The sequence below is a fragment of the Heterodontus francisci genome, chromosome 25, assembly GCF_036365525.1.
Source record: "Heterodontus francisci isolate sHetFra1 chromosome 25, sHetFra1.hap1, whole genome shotgun sequence".
Classification (NCBI taxonomy): Eukaryota; Metazoa; Chordata; class Chondrichthyes; order Heterodontiformes; family Heterodontidae; genus Heterodontus; species Heterodontus francisci.
In genome coordinates, this window is record NC_090395.1 from 22,874,841 (window position 1) to 22,893,662 (window position 18,822).

Here is an 18,822-nt window from a genome sequence, read left to right on the forward strand (position 1 = left end):
CAGTCAGACAAGTGTCCTGAAAAATGTCAGTTACTCTCACATTGGACCAGAGAGGGTCGGGTTAAATGGGTAAGTTGGCGAAACCCGACCTCCACTCTGTTGCAAACGGCATGTTTCCGTTTTAACTGCTACGGGTTTCAGGGCATCCGAGTAACTTGCTCTGGAGGAGTGGATCTGTAATTTTAATATGTAAGTAAGGCTCCATTCCTGATATCTAGGCTGTGTTTGAATTTAACACCTCCTGCAAGAACGCTCCCTCCCCTCCTCCATTAAGCAAGATGAGGTGAGAGAAACCAGAGATTTATAGACCAGTTAGCCTAACATCTCCTGTTGGGAAATTACTGGAGTCCATGAATTAAGGATGGGTGACTGAACACCTTGAAAATTTTCAGCTGATCAGAGAGAGCCAGCATGGACTTGTAAAGGGCAGGTCATACCTGATGATCCGGGTTGAATTTTTTGAAGAGGTGACTAAAGTAGTGAAGAGAGGAGTCTGTGGATATTATTTATATGGACATCTAGAAGGAATTTGATTGTGTTAGTTAAAGTTCACAGAATTGAAGGAAAATTATTGAGCTGGTTAGAGGATTGCCTGAGCAGCTGGAGATGCAGAGTAAGGATAATGGGCCGGTGCTCTAGATGGTGGATGTGAATAGTGGTGTGCCACAAGGATTTGTGTTGGGATCTCAACTATCCATTTATTAATGACTTGGATGACTAGATGGAGATCTGCATATCCAAATTTGCTCATAATATAAAAAATATCTGACTTTACAAGCAGTGTAGATGGAAGTGTAAAATTGCAGAGATATTGATAGATTAAGGGAATGGGAAAACCTGTGAGAATTGTATTTCAATGCAGGCAAATTGAGGTTCTCTACATTGAACTTAAAAAGTATAGAACCGGGTACACTCTAAATGGAGAAAAACTAGAAACAGTGGAGGTCCAAAATGTCTTGGGGGTGGGGGGAGATTTTTTATATCTAGAGGACAAGAATAAAAAGTGGTGCTTCAGCTATAAAAAGTCCTGGTTAGACCACACATGGAGTACTGTGAGCAGTTCTGGGCACCACACCTTCTGAAGGATATCATGTCCTTGGAAAGCATGCACTGTAAATTTGCCAGAATGATACCTGGTCTTCATGGATTGAATTATGAGAGATTATGCAAACTAAGGTTGTGTTCCCTCAAATTTAGAAGATTAAAGGGTGATTTGATCAAAGTTTTCAAGATATTAAGGGGAACAGATGGGGGGTAGGTTGGGAGAAACTATTTGTGCTGATTGGGGAATCCAGGACTAGAGGACATATCTCCTGAAAGAGCTGGCTTTAGTTTTTAGGTTAAGTTAGGAAACATTTCTACATATTAAGGGTGGTAGACATTCAGAACTCTCTTCAAATGGCAATCATATCCCATATTCCCTTTTGGTTAACAAAAATCTTTCAATCTCAAGTTTAAAATGAACAATTGACCTAACATTAGATAATGAGCAGCTACTCAAATTGGCAGGATGTGACTAGTGGTGTCCGACAGGGATCTGTGTTGGGGTCTCAAAAATCTATGTACATGAACTCCTGAGTCTCTTTGGACTTTCATAGCTTCTAGCTTTTCACCATTGAGAAAGTACTCCGATCTACCCTTTTTAGATCGAAAGTGGATGGTCTCACATTTGCCTATATTAAGATCCATTTGCCATTGTTGCCCATTCACTTAATAAGAACAAAGAGCAGTACAGCACAGGAACAGGCCATTTGGCCCTCCAAGTTTGTGCCGATCTTGATGCCTGCCTAAACTAAAACCTTCTGCACTTCCGGGGCCCATATCCCTCTATTCCCATCCTATTCATGTATTTGTCAAGATGCCTCTTGAGCGTCTCTATGGTACTTGCTTCCACCACCTCCCCCGGCAACAAGTTCCAGGCACTCACCACCCTCTGTGTAAAGAACTTGCCTCGCACATCCCCTCTAAACTTTGCCCCTCTTACCTTAAACCTATGTCCCCTAGTAACTGACTCTCCCACCCTGGGAAAAAGCTTCTGACTATCCACTCTGTCCATGTCGCTTATAACTTTGTAAACCTCTATCATGTTGCCCCTCCACCTCCGTCATTCCAGTGAAAACAATCCGGGTTTATCCAACCCCTCCTCATAGCTAATGCCCTCCAGACCAGGCAACATCCTGGTAAACCTCCTCTGTACCCTCTCCAAAGCCTCCACGTCCTTCTGGTAGTGTGGCGACCAGAATTGCACGCAATATTCTAAGTGTGGCCTAACTAAGGTTCTGTACAGCTGCAGCACGACTTGCCTATTTTTATACTCTATGCCCCGACCGATGAAGGCAAGCATGCCGTATGCCTTCTTGACTACCTTATCCACCTGCGTTGCCACTTTCAGTGACTTGTGGACCTGTACGCCCAGATCTCTCTGCCTGTCAATACTTCTAAGGGTTCTGCCATTTACTGTGTACTTCCCACCTGCATTAGACCTTCCAAAATGCATTACCTCACATTTGTCCGGATTAAACTCCATCTGCCATTTCTCCGCCCAAGTCTCCAACCGATCTATATCCTGCTGTATCCTCTGACAATCCTCATCACTCTCCGCAACTCCACCAACCTTTGTGTCGTCCGCAAACTTACTAATCAGACCAGCTACGTTTTCCTCCAAATCATTTATATACTACAAACAGCAAAGGTCCCAGCACTGATCCCTGTGGAACACCACTAGTCACATCCCTCCATTCAGAAAAGCACCCTTCCACTGCTACCCTCTGTCTTCTATGACCGAGCCATTTCTGTATCCATCTTGCCAGCTCACCTCTGATCCCATGTGACTTCACCTTTTGTATCAGTCTGCCATGAGGGACCTTGTCAAAGGCTTTACTGAAGTCCATATAGATAACATCCACTGCCCTTCCTTCATCAATCATCTTTGTCATTTCCTCAAAAAACTCAATCAAATTAGTAAGACACGACCTCCCCTTCACAAAACCATGCTGCTTCTCGCTAATAAGTTCATTTGTTTCCAAATGGGAGTAAATCCTGTCTCGAAGAATCCTCTCTAATAATTTCCCTACCACTGACGTAACGCTCACCGGCCTATAATTTCCTGGATTATCCTTGCTACCCTTCTTAAACGAAGGAACAACATTGGCTAGTCTCCAGTCCTCTGGGACCTCACCTGTAGCCAATGAGGATGCAAAGATTTCTGTCAAGGCCCCAGCAATTTCTTCCCTTGCCTCCCTCAGTATTCTGGGGTAGATCCCATCAGGCCCTGGGGACTTATCTACCTTAATGCTTTGCAAGACACCCAACACCACCTCCTTTTTGATAATGAGATGACTGAGACTATCTGCACTCCCTTCTCTAGGCTCCTCATCCACCAAGTCCTTCTCCTTGGTGAATACTGATGCAAAGTACTCATTTAGTACCTCACCCATTTCCTCTGGCTCCACACATAGATTCCCTTCTCTGTCCTTGAGTGGGCCAACCCTTTCCCTGGTTATCCTCTTGCTCTTTATATATGTATAAAAAGCCTTGGGATTTTCCTTAATCCTGTTTGCCAATGACTTCTCATAACCCCTTTTAGCCCTTCCTACTGTCTTTATATTCCTCAAGGGATTCGTCTGTTCCTAGTCTTCCAGCCCTTACGAATGCTTCCCTTTTCTTTTTGACGAGGCTCACAATATCCCGCGTTATCCAAGGTTCCCGAAACTTGCCAAACTTATCCTTCTTCCTCACAGGAACATGCTGGTCCTGGATTCTAATCAACTGACGTTTGAAAGACTTCCACATGTCAGATGTTGATTTACAGCCGCCCCCCAATCTAAATTCTTCAGTTCTTGCCTAATATTGTTATAATTGGCCTTCCCCCAATTTAGCACCGTCACCCGAGGACTACTCTTATCCTTATCCACAAGTACCTTAAAACCTATGGAATTATGGTCACTGTTCCCGAAATGCTCCCCTACTGAAACTTCGACCACCTGGCCGGGCTCATTCCCCAAGACCAGGTCCAGTACGGCCCCATCCCTAGTTGGACTATCTACATATTGTTTCAAGAAGCCCTCCTGGATGCTCCTTGCATATTCTGCCCCATCTAAGCCCCTAGCACTAAGTGAGTCCCAGTCAATATCGGGGAAGTTAAAATCACCCACCACTACAACCCTGTTACCTTTACATCTTTCCAAAATCTGTCTACATATCTGCTCCTCTACCTCCCGCTGGCTGTTGGGAGGCCTGTAGTAAACCCCCAACATCGTGACTGCACCCTTCCTATTCCTGAGCTCCACCCATATTGCCTCGCTGCATGACCTCCCTGAGGTGTCCTCCCACAGTACAGCTGTGATATTCTCCTTAACCAGTATTGCAACTCCCCCACCCCTTTTACATCCCCCTCTATCCCGCCTGAAGCTTCTAAATCTTGGAACAATTATCTGCCAATCCTGTCCTTCCCTCAACCAAGTCTCTGTAATAGCAACAACATCATAGTTCCAAGTACTAATCCAAGCTCTAAGTTCATCTGCCTTACCTGTTATACCTCTCGCATTGAAACACATGCACTTCAGACCACCAGTCCCGCTGTGCTCCGCAACATCTCCCTGCCTGCTCTTCTTCTTAGTCTTACTGGGTTTATTTACTAGTTCCCCTTCATTTATTTCACTTGCTGTCCTACTGCTCTGGTTCCCACCCCCCTGCCACACTAGTTTAAACCCTCCCGAGTGACGCTAGCAAACCTCACAGCCAGGATATTTGTGCCCCTCCAGTTTAGATGCAACCCGTCCTTCTTGTACAGGTCCCATCTGTCCCTGAAGAGATCCCAATGGTCCAGATATCTGAAACCCTCCCTTATACACCAGCTGTTCAGCCACATGTTTAGCTGCACTATCTTCCTATTTCTAGCCTCACTGGCACGTGGCACAGGGAGTAATCCCGAGATTACAACCCTAGAGGTCCTGTTTTTTAACTTTCTACCTAACTCCCTAAACTCCCCCTGCAGGACCTCATCACTCTTCCTGCCTATGTCATTGGTACCGATGTGTACCACAGCCTCTGGCTGTTCTCCCTCCCCCTTCAGAATGCCCCCTGTCCGTTCAGAGACATCCTTGACCCTGGCACCAGGAAGGCAACATACCATCCTGGAGTCTCTTTCCTGTCCACAGAAGTGCCTATCTGTGCCCCTGACTATAGAGTCCCCTATAACTATTGCTCTTCTGCGCTTTGTCCCTCCCTGCTGAACAACAATGCCAGCCGTGGTGCCACTGCTCTGGCTGCTGCTGTTTTCCCCTGATAGGCCATCCCCCGCAACAGTATCCAAAACGGTATACTTGTTAGAGAGGGGGATAGCCACAGGGGATTCCTGCACTGCCTGCCTGCCCCTTCTAGTGGTCACCCATCTATCTGCCTGCACCTTGGGTGTAACTACTTCTCTAAAACTCCTGTCTATGATGCTCTCTGCCACCTGCATGCTCCTAAGTGCATCCAGTTGCCGCTCCAACTGATCCATGCGGTCTGTGAGGAGCTGCAACCGGGTACACTTCCTGCAGATGTAGTCGTCCGGAACGCTGGAAGCGTCACGGACTTCCCACATCTCACAGGTGAAGCACTTCACCCCTCTAACTGTCATTTCTAGCACTAATTAGTTAATTAATATAAAATAAATAAATACTTATTAAATCCTTACTAAATTGTTATAATTAACTATATGGTCCCTAGTGCTAGATTTCTACTATAAATATTAAATGCTAACTAAATACAGTAATCTCCTCCCTCTGGTTTAGTTACTCTACTTATTAATTAGTTAATTAAGGGTTTTAATCAATTTTTACCAATGTTTTATTTTCAAATTCAGTACAAATTCCCTACCAGCCAATCAGGTCACAGCTTTCCTGTGACGTCACTTTTCAGTTTTTTTTTACCAGTTTTTTTTTATACTTACCGGTCCGGAAGTCCGCCCTCCGAGTCTTCTCCGTGAATGTAGGCCGCGAATCCCCAAGGTAAGTGTTTTTTTTATACTTACCGGTCTGGAACTCCGCCCTCCAAGTCTTCTCCGTGAATGTATTTTTGTATTTTAAGCTCCCATCGACAATGCCACCTATCTTTGTGTCATCAGCAAACTTGGATATGTAGATCACAATCCAGTCATCTAAATCACTAATAAATGAATAGTTGAGACCCCAGTGCAGATTCCTGTGGGGCACCACTAGTCACATCTTGACAATTTCAGTACCTGCCCATTATCTGATCCTAGGTCAATTGTTTTAAATCTGAGTTTGATAACTTTTGGTTAACAAAGATCTATGGGCTATGAGGCAAAGGTGGGTATATGGAATTAGGTTACAGATCATCGATGATCTCATTGAATGGTAGAACAGTCGCAAGGCTAAATGGCCTACTTTTGTTCTTGTGCTCCCTTTACATATCAGGGCCATGGAGCCTTAGGCATACCAAGTCCCACTTTTACTCCCCGCAATTTTCCATCTTTCATCTAACAAGTTCTACACAGGACCTGATGGATACAGCCTATTTATGTCCCACCAATCAGTTATTGCAGAGATCAGTCCTGAATGCTACCTCTTTATCACCAGTGAAGAATGTTCTGGTCAAGGAACCTTTTGTGGTAATTTTTTTGATTAAGACAGTAAAGGAGGTGATTGGAGAAAAATTGAACAGGATAAAAATGAGCATAATATGATAGAATTTTGCATTATGTTTGAAAGTGAGGTAGCCAGGGTGTTAAATTTGAACAAAGGAAATTATGAAGGGCTGAGGTGGGTTGGGAAAATACATTAGAAAGTATGACCCTGCATAGACAATGGATAGTCTTTAAAGAAATATTACATAGTTTACAGCAACTGTACATTCCTTTAAGGCACAAATACCCCAAAAATAAAAGTTAGTCAACTGTGATTACCAAAGAAGTTAAGGATTGTATAAGATTAAAAGAAAAGGCCCATAAAGTTGCCAGAAATGTTAGTAAACCTGAGGATTGGGAGGATTTTAGAACACAGCAAAGGAGGACCAAGAAACTGATAAAGAAAGGGAAAATAGAATATGAATGTAAACTAGCAAAAAACATAAAAATGGACTGTAAAAGCTTCTATAGGTATGTAGTTAGGAAACGTTTGGCTAAGACAAATGTGGGTCCATTACAGGTAGAGTCAGGAGAATTTATAATGGAGAATAGAGAAATGGCAGAGAAGCTAAATGATTACTTTGTGTCTGTCTTCATTGAGGAAGATACAAGAAATCTCCCAGAATTAGGACTAGGGAGAATGAGAAATTGAAGGAAATTAGTATTAGTAAAAAGGCTGTATTGGAGAAATTAATGGGGCTGAAGGTTGATAAGTCCCCAGGACCTGATATTCTACATCCCAGAGTGTTGAAAGAGGTAGCTATGGAAATAATGGATGCATTGGTGATCATCTTACAAAATTCTATAGTTTCTGGAACTATTCCTGCAGATTGGAAGGTCGCAAATGTCACCCCACTATTTAAGAAGGGAGGGAGAGAGAAAACAAGGAATTACAGACCTGTTAGCCTTATATCAGTCATTGGGAAAATGCTAGAATCTATTCTTTAGATTGTGGAAAAAAAGAACACTTGGATAATAATGATTGGGCATAGTCAACATGGATTTCTGAATGGGAAATCATGTTTGACGAACCGGTTGGAGTTTTTTGAGAATGTTACTGACCGAATTGATGAAGGGGAGTTGGTGGATGTTGTATACTTGGATTTTCAGAAGGCTTTTGATAAAGTCCGCAACAGGAGGTTGGTTAGAAAAATTAAAGCACATGGGATGGGAGGTAATATACTGGCATGGATTAAGGATTGGTTAACAGGCAAAAAACAGAGTAGGAATAATCAGGTCATTCTCGCGTTGGCAGGCTGTGACTAGTGAGATACCACAAAGATCAGTACTCAAGCCCCAGCTGTCCACAATATATATCAATGATTTGGATGTGGGGACCAAATGTAGTATTTATAAGATCATGGATGACACAAAACTAGGTGGACATGGGTGTTATGAGGAAGATGCAAAGCGGCTTCAAGGGGATTTGGACAGACTTAGTGAGTGGGCAAGAATATGGCAGATGGAACATAATGTGGAAAAATGTGAGGTTATCCCCTTTGGTTGCAGGAATATATGTGCAGAGTATTTCTTAAATGGTAAGAGATTAGAAAGTGTAGATGTACAAAGGGATCTGGGTGTCCTCATCAATATCTCACTGGAAGCTAACACGCAGGTGCAGCAAGCAATTAAGAAGGCTAATGGTATGGTGGCCTTAATTGCAAGAGGATTTGAGTACAGGAGTAGTGAAGACTTGGTTCTGTTGTATGGAACCTTGGTTAGATAGCACCTGGAGTACTGTGTGCAGTTTTGGTCCTCTTACCTTAGGAAGAATATTATAGCCATAGAGGGAGTGTAATGAAGGTTCACCAGACTTGTTCCCGGGATGGTAGGACTGTCCTGTGAAGAGAGATTGGGGAAACTGGGCCTGTATTCTCTAAAGTTTCGAAGAAGTAGAAGTGATCTCAGGGTAGATGCAGATAAGATGTTCCCCTGGTTGGGTAGTCTAGAACCAGGGAGCACAATTTCAAAATAATGGGGAAGCCACGTAGGACCATGATGAAGAGAAATTTCTTTACTCAGAGGGTTGTGAATCTTTGGAATTCTCTACCCCAGAGGGCTGTGGAAGCTCAGTCATTGAGTTTGTTCAAAGCAGAGATTGGCTGCTTTCTAAATACCAATGGCATAAGGAGATATGGGGATAGTGTGGGAGGGAAAAGGCATTGAAGTGGATGATCAGCCATGATCGTATTGAATATTGAAGCCGGCTCGATGGGCTGAATGGCCTACTCCTGCTCCTATGTTCCTAAATAAAGAGGATTTACGAAAAGCTTTGTAGCTGTCAAGGTTTTAAACAATAAGTCTGCCGGTCTGGACGGGATGTTTCCTCGGTTGCTGAGTGAAGTGCGGATAGCGATAGAGGATACTCTGGCAGTCATCTTCCAGTCCTGCTGAAATATGGGAGTGGTGCCGGAAGACTGGAGGATTGCCCTGTTCAGAGGGATAAAGCCAGCAATTACAGGCTGGCCAGAGGAACGTCTGTGGTAGGAGAGCTTTTCGAGACAATAATCCGGAAGAAATGTAATTATTACTTGGAAAAATATGGGTTAATAACTGAAATCCAGCAGGAATTTGTTAAAAGCAACTCAAGTTTGACTAATTTGATTAGAGTCCTGTTTTGAAGTAACAAAGGGTTGATGTTACACATATGGACTTGTCAAAAGCTTTTGAGAAAGTACCACATAATAGACTTGTTCGCAAATTGAAGTTCATAGGATTAAAAGGGGTAGTGGCAGTGTGGGTAGGAAATTGACTAAGAGCGAAAACACTGTAGTAGTGATTGGTTGTTTTTTAGATGAGGGGGTTTACAGTGGTGTTTCCCAGGGGTTGGTATTAGAACCACTGCTCTTAATATATATTAATGACCTGGATATACAGGGCATAGTTTCAAAGTTTACAGAGGACACTAAAACTCAGAAAGGTAGTAAACAGTGAGGACAATGGTAGCGACTTCAAGAGGACATAGACTGTGAAATAGACAGACACGTGGCAGGTGAGATTTGACTTTGAGAAGTGTGAAGTGATTCATTTTGGTAGGAAGAATGAGGACAGGCAATATAAACTAATTTTAATGGGCTGCAGTAATAGAGACCTGTGGGTGTTCAAATGCAAATCTTTGAGGACAAGTTGACGCGGCTGTTTTATTTTTTTTTAAAGTGCAAGATTCTTGGCTTTATAAACCGAGGAGTAGAGTACAAAGAACCAGAGGCAGCATGAGAATTTTTTTCACACAGTTGTTGTGATATGGAATGTGTTGCCTGAACGGGTGGTGGAAGCAGATTCAATAATAACATTCAAAAGAGAATTGGGTAAGTATTTTGAGGGGAAAGGTTTGCAGGACTACGGGGTAAAGCAAGAGACTGGAACTAATTGGATTGCTCTTTCGAAGAGTTGGCACAACTCCTGTGCCGTATCATTCTGTGGACAACAGTTTGCATTTATATAGTGCCTTTAACATAGTTTAAACGTCTGAAGGCACTTCACAGGAGTATTATCAGACAAAATCAAGCTACATGAAGAGAAAGGATAGGTGGCCAAAAGCCTGGTCAAAGTAGGTTTTAAATTCCAGAGCTTCGGGCTGAAGCAGCTTGTGGCAGGGGCTGAAGACAATTGTCTTCAGTCTTCCCAATATTTAGTTGTATCCAGAAAAATGCAGCAAGTTTCATTCATCTTGTTTGAGCCTGTAAAGCCCCACATAGGGCAACAAACCTGCTAAGCATGATTCTGCAATCCTATGATGCAAGTCCCTTAGTACTCCATCTCTAGCCAAGCCCAAGCAATGCTACTGAGTTACCTTGATTCCTGTTAGTGTGCAACTCCAAACACACTATTTCCTCTGACAAGCACTGTAAGCTAGTTACTCCGTGACCTCACAGCGTTGATGGACGGATATGGTTCTCTGAATAAAAATGTGTTAAATCAAGTAAGGAGTGGGAACCCTGTCATCTTTCTTTGCCCTCAACCAAAGGCCCAGGGACACAGAGACCAGGTTTTGTTTCCACCTACCCAGCAGGGAATCAGTAACTCAGGAATTTGGTCTGCTGCCTCAGTAATGCTCTATGTGCAGTACTGATTCACTGAGGGAGTTCCCACAAGCCATTGATCCTCATAATGTGCTCAAAACGAGGAGATGGTGGGCCTGGGTTGACCATGTGGGTGGAAGTGAATGTTTAATGCCTGTGGTTCCTTTGCCAGCATTACATTGATGGAGGGTTTACCAACATGCAGCCTTTGTATGACGTGACGAACACCATCACCATTTCCCCGTTCTCAGGAGAGACTGATATTTGTCCCAGGGACAGCGCTGACTACTTCCTCCTCTGGTTCAGCAACTGCAGCTTCGTGTTATCCCCTGAAAACCTGCACCGTGTTGTTTTAGCTCTCTTCCCACCTCATTCCAAGGTAAACCGGCTTGTACAAAGCCCTCTTTCACACTAAGCTCCTTTCCTTCCCATGTCTGTCAGAAAACAGTCGGTGGACCCACTCTGTACACAGAGGGTGTCATCTTTCCATCTCTTTCTCCTACGTCTAACCCCATGTTAAAGGACCTAATCGCTCCTCCATGACAGTGAGTTTAATTTGTTTTTCCCTTTGCTCTCCTTTCCTGGAATGCTCATGTTCTAGGATTTGGTTTGCAGGGGGGTCAGCAGTAGCTGCAAAGTAGTTATTGCTCATGCATGAGGCTGATCATTGTGTTGTCAGGCTGTTTGCCCACTGAAGGCATCACAGCCAAGCTCAACATTCGTACACAGTGTATCTGTACCAATTAGCTTCAGCTTCTTCCCTTCCTTTAGACTAATGGTTGTTGAGAGCTGGAAAACCTGAGTGTTTTTCTCTCTTGCTCTTTCCCATTCAGATAATTAGTTGGCAAATCCGTACCCCACCTGCCAGTGTCTGGGACCGTATCCTGATTGTGCCGGAGACTGAGAGAGAAGCCTGCAACTGTGACACTGAGCTGAACCTTTATGATTGTGTTTCAGATTCTGCAGAGGTTTGTTTGGAATGGTTATAGTGACGCTTTGCACTACCTGCTGCAAAACAGTGAGTTTGGATTCATAGCACAGCCTGAGCGGCACGTGTATATAATGTCTGCGTACTTGTGATCCTGCAGATTTGGTTTTCCTGTGTCTCTTTCTCAGCTGGAACAAGAAATATAAAAACAGACAGTAAATACTTTACAAGTATATAAAAAGGAAAAAAATAGCTAAAATGAGCATTGGGCCCTTAGCGGATGAGACTGGGGAATTAATAATGGGGAAACAAGGAAATGTCAGAGACTTTTAACGAGTATTTTCTATCTGTTTTCACCATAGAAGACAGAAAAAGCGTCAGAAAAGAATAGTAGAAAATCAGGTGGTAAAAGGGAGGGAAGAACTTAAAACAATCTCTCACTAGAGAAAAAAGTACTAGGAAAACTAATGGGACTAAAGGCTGACAAGTCCCCTGGACCTGATGGCCTGCATCCGAGGGTCTTAAAGGAAGTGGCTGCAGAGGTAGTGGATGCATTGGTTGAAATATTCCAAAGTTCCCTAGAATCCGGAAAGGTCCCAGTGGATTAGAAAACTGAAAATTTAACACCTCTGTTCAAGAAAGGAGGGAGACAGGAAGCAGGAAACTGTAGGCCAGTCAGCCTAAAGTTTGTTGTTGGGTAAATGCTAGAATCCATTATTGAAGCGGTAAAAGCAGGACATCTAGAAAATCCCAATACAATCCGGCAGAGTCAACATGGTTTTGTGAAAGAGAAATCATGTTTAACAAATGTATTAGAATTTTTTGAGGATGTAACAAACAGGGTAGATAAAGGAGAACTAATAGATTTGGATTTCCAAAAGGCATTTGATAAGGTGCCACAAAAAAGTTACTGAACAAGATTGTAGCTCATGGTGTTGGGGGTGATATATTAGCATGGATAGAGGATTGGTTAGCTACCAGGAAACAGAGAATCGGGATAAATGGATCTTTTTCAGGTTGGCAAACTGTAACTAGTGAAGTGCCACAGGGATCAGTGCTGTGGTCTCAAGCAGCCAAATAACTGAAAATTTCTTAAAGGGGAAACAGCACAGAGTCATAGAACAAATCGTAAAGTGAGTTTTAAGCAAAAGAACAGCAGAAAGATGGATACCAAAGTTCCCAGCATGAACTAGAAGGCCACTGATATCCTATACAAGTTCAAACTTTTAAACAAAGAATGCCGTTGTGCTTCACAGACTATGTGATTGTAGAACCCGAAAAGCAGGCCATAAAAATACCGATAGCAATTAGAAATGAGGGGTTACACTGAATCAACACTCCTAGCTCACTTTAGCTACTCTTTATTTACTTGGAGAAACCTTTACTGTCTGTTTTTATATTTCTTGCTAGTTTTCTCTCGTACTCTAATTTTTTTTTTGTCATCTTTGCTGGTTTCTAAAGATTTTCACAATCTCCTGACCTACCACTAATCTTTGCAGCATTGAACCCCTTTTTCTTTCAATTTGATACCACCCTTAACTTCCTGAGTTGCCATGGATAGTGCATTCTTTTGGTAGTCTTTCTTCCTCAGTGGAATATATCTTTGTTGAGAATTATGAAATAGCTCCTTAAATGTCTGCTACTGCTTCTCTACCATCTTACCTTTTAACTATTTTCCCAGTCCACTTTAGCCACCTATGTCTTCATACCCTTGTAATTACCTTTATTCAAGTTTAAGACACGAGTTCTGGACCCACATTTCTCACCCTCAAATTGAATGTGAAATTCAACATGTTATGATCACTCTTGCCTAGAGGATCCTTTACAATGAGGCCTTGAATTAATCAGGTCTCATTACACATTAACAGGTCCAAAATAGCCTGGTCACTGGTAGGTTCTTGAGCATATTGTTCTAAGAAACTGTCCCTAATACACTTTATGAACTCATCCTCCAGGCTACCTTTGCTAATTTGATTTGTCCAATTGATATGAAGCTTAAAATCACCCACAATTATTGCCATACCATTCTTATAAGCTCCCATTATTTCTTGATGTATACTCTGTCCTACTTTGGAGCTGCCGTTTGTGGGCCTATCAACTACTCCCACCGGTGACTTTCCTTTGCTATTTTTTTACCTCCACCCAAACTGATTCTACATCTTGATCTTCTGAACCAAGATCATTTCTCACTATTGCACTGATCTCAGCCTTTATTAACAGAGCTACCCCACCTCCTTTTCCTTTTTTCCTGTCCTTCCGAAATGTCAAATGCCCTTGAATATTCAGGACCCAGCCTTGGTCACCTTGCAACCATGTCTCTGTAATGGCTATCATTATCATACGCATTGATTTATATTTCTGCTGTCAATTAATCCATCTTGTTATGAATGTTGTGAGCATTCAGATAAAGAGCCTTAAATTGTCTTTTTACCATTTTTGCCTACTCGGACACTATTTGTTGGTGCGCTGTTTTGTTTGTATGCTCTGTTCCTTCCTGTTGCACTCTGGTTCTCATTACCAGTACCATTACCCTGCACTATTTCCTTGTCCTTTCTCTTCAACTTTCCAATTCTCCCCTCATGTGAACCCTCCCTTTCCCCCCACCCCTCCAGTATTTAGTTTAAAGCCTCCTCTACTGCACTTGTTTTACGATTAGCCAGGACATTGGTCCCAGTGGTACAGCTACCTCTTTCCCCAGTACTGGTGCCTATGCCGCATGAATCGAAACCCACTTCTCCCACAACTACTTTGAGCCACACATTCAACTCTCTAGTCCTATTTACCTAATGCCAGTTTGCTCGTGGTTCAGGTAGTAATCCGCAGATTATTACCTTTGTTGTTTTGCTTTTTAATTTAGCTGCTCGGTGCTCATAATCCCTCAGCAGAACCTCTTTCTTAGTCCTACCTATGTTGTTGGTGCCCACAAGGACCACGACAACTGGATCCTTCCCCTCCCACTGCAAGTTTCTCTCCAGCCCCGAGGAGATGCCTTAACCCTAGCATCAGGCAGGCTTCGGGACTCGCACTCTGGTCTGCGGAGAACAGTATCTATTCCCCGAACTATATACTGTCCCTTACTACTACTGCATTCCTTTTAACTCCCACCACTGCTCACTTGAATGGCCCTCTGTACCACAGTGGTGAGGTTAGATCGCTCATCCTCCCTGCAGCTCCTGCTGTCATCCACACAAGCTAAAACAACATCAAACCTGTTGGACAAATGCAAGGGCTGAGGCTCCTCCACACCTACCTTCTGGATCCCCTACCTGCCTCACTTGCAGTCACACCCTCCTATCCCTGACCACAGTCCAAATAAGAAGAACCTATCCTCAGAGGTGTAAGTGCCTCCAGGACCTAAGTGTCCAGGTAACTTTTCCCCCTCCCTGATGCATCATAGTGTCTGAAGCTCAGACTGCGGCTCATCAAACTGAGCCAAAGTTCCTGAGCTGCAGACACTTACTGCTGAATGTGGTTGCTGTGGATCACACGGATGTCTTCCAGCTCCCATGGGCTACAGCTCCAGTACATCACCTGTTTTGCCATTCTTATTGTGTTTTATTTAACAAATTAGGTTTAGAAATATCGCTCAACAATTATTTGTAATTATATCAATTGTTTTAACTAGTAAAGCTATAAATTTAATGCCATACCCATGTCTCCCCAGTTCCACGTAAACTATTGCCCCATTTAGAGAGAGAAAAAAACAACTTAAAACTCACCAACTACTCACCTGCCTGCTCACCTAACTAATGCTGCTGGGCTTCGGCTCTCCCATCTCGCTGCTGGTCTCTGGCTCCCTTTCTTAGACCACACCTATTTTGTAAAAGGTTAGAGCAGCATCTCCTCCATCACTGCACAGAATTCCCACGCTTACCAAATTCCTAAGCTGTCGCTCATTCACGGGCTGCAGCATTTGTACCTGCTTTTTTTTCTAAAATAAAAACAGAAAATGCTGGAAATACACAGCAGGTCTGACATCTGTGAAGAGACGAATAACATTTTGGGATCTGTGATCTTTCATCTGAACTCTCTCAGCAATAATTTGTTATATTTCATAATAAGGTTATCAGTTAATTAATGATCCGCTTGTAAATCTGCCCTCTAACACTAGGGGTCAGCCTTGGATCCCTCTGCTCTGTTTCCAGGGCTTGATGTTATTTGCTGACTTGACGACTAGAATATTCCACTTGGGGAGTCTAAAACGAGGGGCTTTGAATAGAAGATGGTCATTAAAAAAAAAAAAAAATCCAAAAAGGAATTCAGGAGAAACATTGTTTGGAGTATAACGCCTTTAATGTAATATTAGGGCAGATGATCAGAAGCTTGGTCGGAGGCAAGTTTTAATGGAGGAAAGTGAGGCAGAGAGGTGTAGGGAGGGAATTGCTGAGTTTAGGATCTCAGCAGCTGAAGGGATGGCGACCAATGGTGGAGCGATTTAAAATCTGTGATGCTCGAGGCCAAAATTAGATGAGCGCAGAAATCTCGGAGGGTTGTGGGGCTGGAGCAGGTTCCAGAGATAGGGAGGGGTGCGGTTCCAGAGATAGGGAGGGGTGAGGCCATTGAGGGATTTGGAAACGAGGATGAGAATTTTAAAATGGAGACATTGCTTAACCAGGAGTCAATGTAGCTCAGTGAGTGAACTGGACTTGAGTGAGAAAACGGGCAGCAGAGTTTTCGATAACCCCAAGTTTATGGAGGGTAGAATGTGGGAAGCCAGCCAGAATAGTTGGGTCGAGACCAGAGAGTAGTTAGTGTTGTTACCGTACGGTGTAGTTGAGGCAAGTAGCATTCAGAGCAAGCCTGAGGGAAAACAGTGCCAAAGAGCCACAGGTAAAAGTGGAGAGTCAGTGGGAGTCGAAGAGAGCGCAGTGTTACTGCCACGTGCTGAGGGGTGAGGGTGGTTCCCACTGTTTGATTCCCACTGACCTCGGCAAGTGTTTTTTTTTAAATCGGGGTTTAACCCCTTTGTGTTTTATTTGTCAAATAAACAGCGACAGGTTTTCTTTAGGTTTAAAACAAGATTATTTATTGAACAATATGGCTTATCAAAAGATTGTCTCAATGGCATCCACTCACTCCTGCGCACACACAAGTGACAAGTAAAGAGGGAAAGGGAGAAGAGGTTTTTAGAGTTTGAGTTGTAAAAGTCTGTTTCAGAAATAACCTGTGGCGACTTCCTTCAGAAGGTGAATTTTAAAAGTTGCAGGTCTGTTTGATGGTTGGGATGTTGCAGTCCCCGGGCCATTCGCTTTGGGTTGAAGACGTTGCTGATGTCTTGGGTCAATTCTCCCTGGTAGAAAAGTCGCTTTTGCAAATGCAGTCTCCTGTCTCTGTTGCAGCTTCCAACTTGTCTCAGCACCGTTCAACTGTGTTGGCTGGAAATTCTCTCTCTCTTCCCACCCCCGGCCTCCCCCACGTCAACGCCTCTCCTCCCCCCTCTCCCTCTCCTCCCCACTCTCTCTCTCTCCCTCTCCTCCCCACTCTCTCTCTCTCTCCCTCTCCTCCCCACTCTCTCTCTCTCTCTCCCTCTCCTCCCCACTCTCTCTCTCTCTCTCCCTCTCCTCCCCGCACTCTCTCTCTCTCTCCCTCTCCTCCCCGCACTCTCTCCCTCTCTCCCTCTCTCCCTCTCCTCCCCGCGCTCTCTCTCTCTCCCTCTCCTCCCCGCTCGCTCTCTCTCTCTCCCTCTCCTCCCCGCTCGCTCTCTCTCTCTCCCTCTCCTCCCCGCTCGCTCTCTCTCCCTCCCTCTCCTCCCCGCTCGCTCTCTCTCCCTCCCTCTCCTCCCCGCTCGCTCTCTCCCTCTCCCTCTCCTCCCCGCTCGCTCTCTCTCTCCCTCTCCTCCCCGCTCGCTCTCTCTCTCTCCCTCTCCTCCCCGCTCGCTCTCTCTCTCTCCCTCTCCTCCCCGCTCGCGCTCTCTCTCTCCCTCTCCTCCCCGCTCGCTCTCTCTCTCTCCCTCTCCTCCCCGCTCGCTCTCTCTCTCTCCCTCTCCTCCCCGCTCGCTCTCTCTCTCTCCCTCTCCTCCCCGCTCGCTCTCTCTCTCTCCCTCTCCTCCCCGCTCGCTCTCTCTCTCCTCCCCGCTCGCTCGCTCGCTCTCTATTATTTGGGTCAATGCCATCCAATCTTTCGATTCATTTGATATAAGTCCTGTTTTTGTTTCTAGACTGTGGTACACATTCTCCAAGGGGTAAACACGTCCCCCAGCATCTGGAACCTGAGGAGTGCTCCAAGGATGGTTCTGCACAGAGAGTATCTCAACATAAGGCCTGGATTTTTGAATGTACCAATCTTCTATTTTCTTTTCTATCATTTAAAGGCCCTATCACCAGTTTCTTTTATTGCAGTACCATTGGTTAGCAGAACTGTTGTAGTTCCATGCCCACAGGGGCTGCTGAATCTTCTGGCCCAGCTGACAGACAACATCTGTAGTGTAAGGATAACAGGAAGGCCAAGTTAGGCCACTTTGAACTCCAGTAACTGGCCAAGCTCAAAGGCGGACATCCCAGGAAAAGCAAAGTACCTGACTCTGAACAGGACAGATTCCTTGGGCTGTGAAAAGAATGCCTCAGCCTCCCTTTTGAGGGGATGGTTGGAAAAATAGTCCTTTTGTTTCAAATGCCACATTGGACCTCCAGTAATAATTAGTTTGAGAGTTAAATGGAAGCATAGGAGCAGGAGAATGCCATTTAGCCTCTTGAAACTGTTCTGCCGCTCAATTGGATCATACCTGCTCTGTACACAACTGCATTTACCTATCTTTACTCCATATCCCTTGATACACTTACCTACAAAAATCTATTCATGTCATGTTGCCTCCTTGCATCCATACCCTTATGGGGGAAGGAGATTCCAGATTTTAACTCTGCTTTGTGTAAACAGGTGCTTCCTGATTTCTCTCGAACACGTCTAGTTCTAATTTTAATGTTATGTCATCTTGATCTGGATTTCCCCACCAGATCTAGGCACTGGAGCTTCCACCTCTCTGCTGCTTTGGCTCAGTGTCTAGTTTCATTTCATGACACTCCTATGAAGTGCAAGAGGATGTTTGACTGCATTAAAGTTGTAATATAAATCGGTTGTACAAATGAAGCAACGCTTCATCTCCCTTTGTATTTCAGTTCCGTTCAGGAAAATTTCAACTTTTTTTATTGATTTATTCCCCATGAATTAGATTGCAGTGGTTTTTATATCTTGTTATCTGAGCGCCTAGACATGAATTGAAAATAAAAGCAAGGCTTACATTTATG

The 18,822-nt window shown here is 44.0% G+C and overlaps 1 protein-coding gene across 1 annotated transcript in view; it reads left to right on the forward strand.

Moving 5' to 3' along the window:
• The window catches only part of LOC137384059 (patatin-like phospholipase domain-containing protein 4), a 52,849-nt gene that overhangs the window by 26,511 nt on the left and 7,516 nt on the right, over positions 1-18,822 (forward strand). The window contains exons 4-6 of the mRNA XM_068057623.1: positions 10,826-11,032; positions 11,611-11,671; positions 17,739-17,855. Coding sequence (XP_067913724.1) covers positions 10,826-11,032; positions 11,611-11,671; positions 17,739-17,855 — 385 coding nt within the window. The remainder of the gene's footprint in view (positions 1-10,825; positions 11,033-11,610; positions 11,672-17,738; positions 17,856-18,822) is intronic.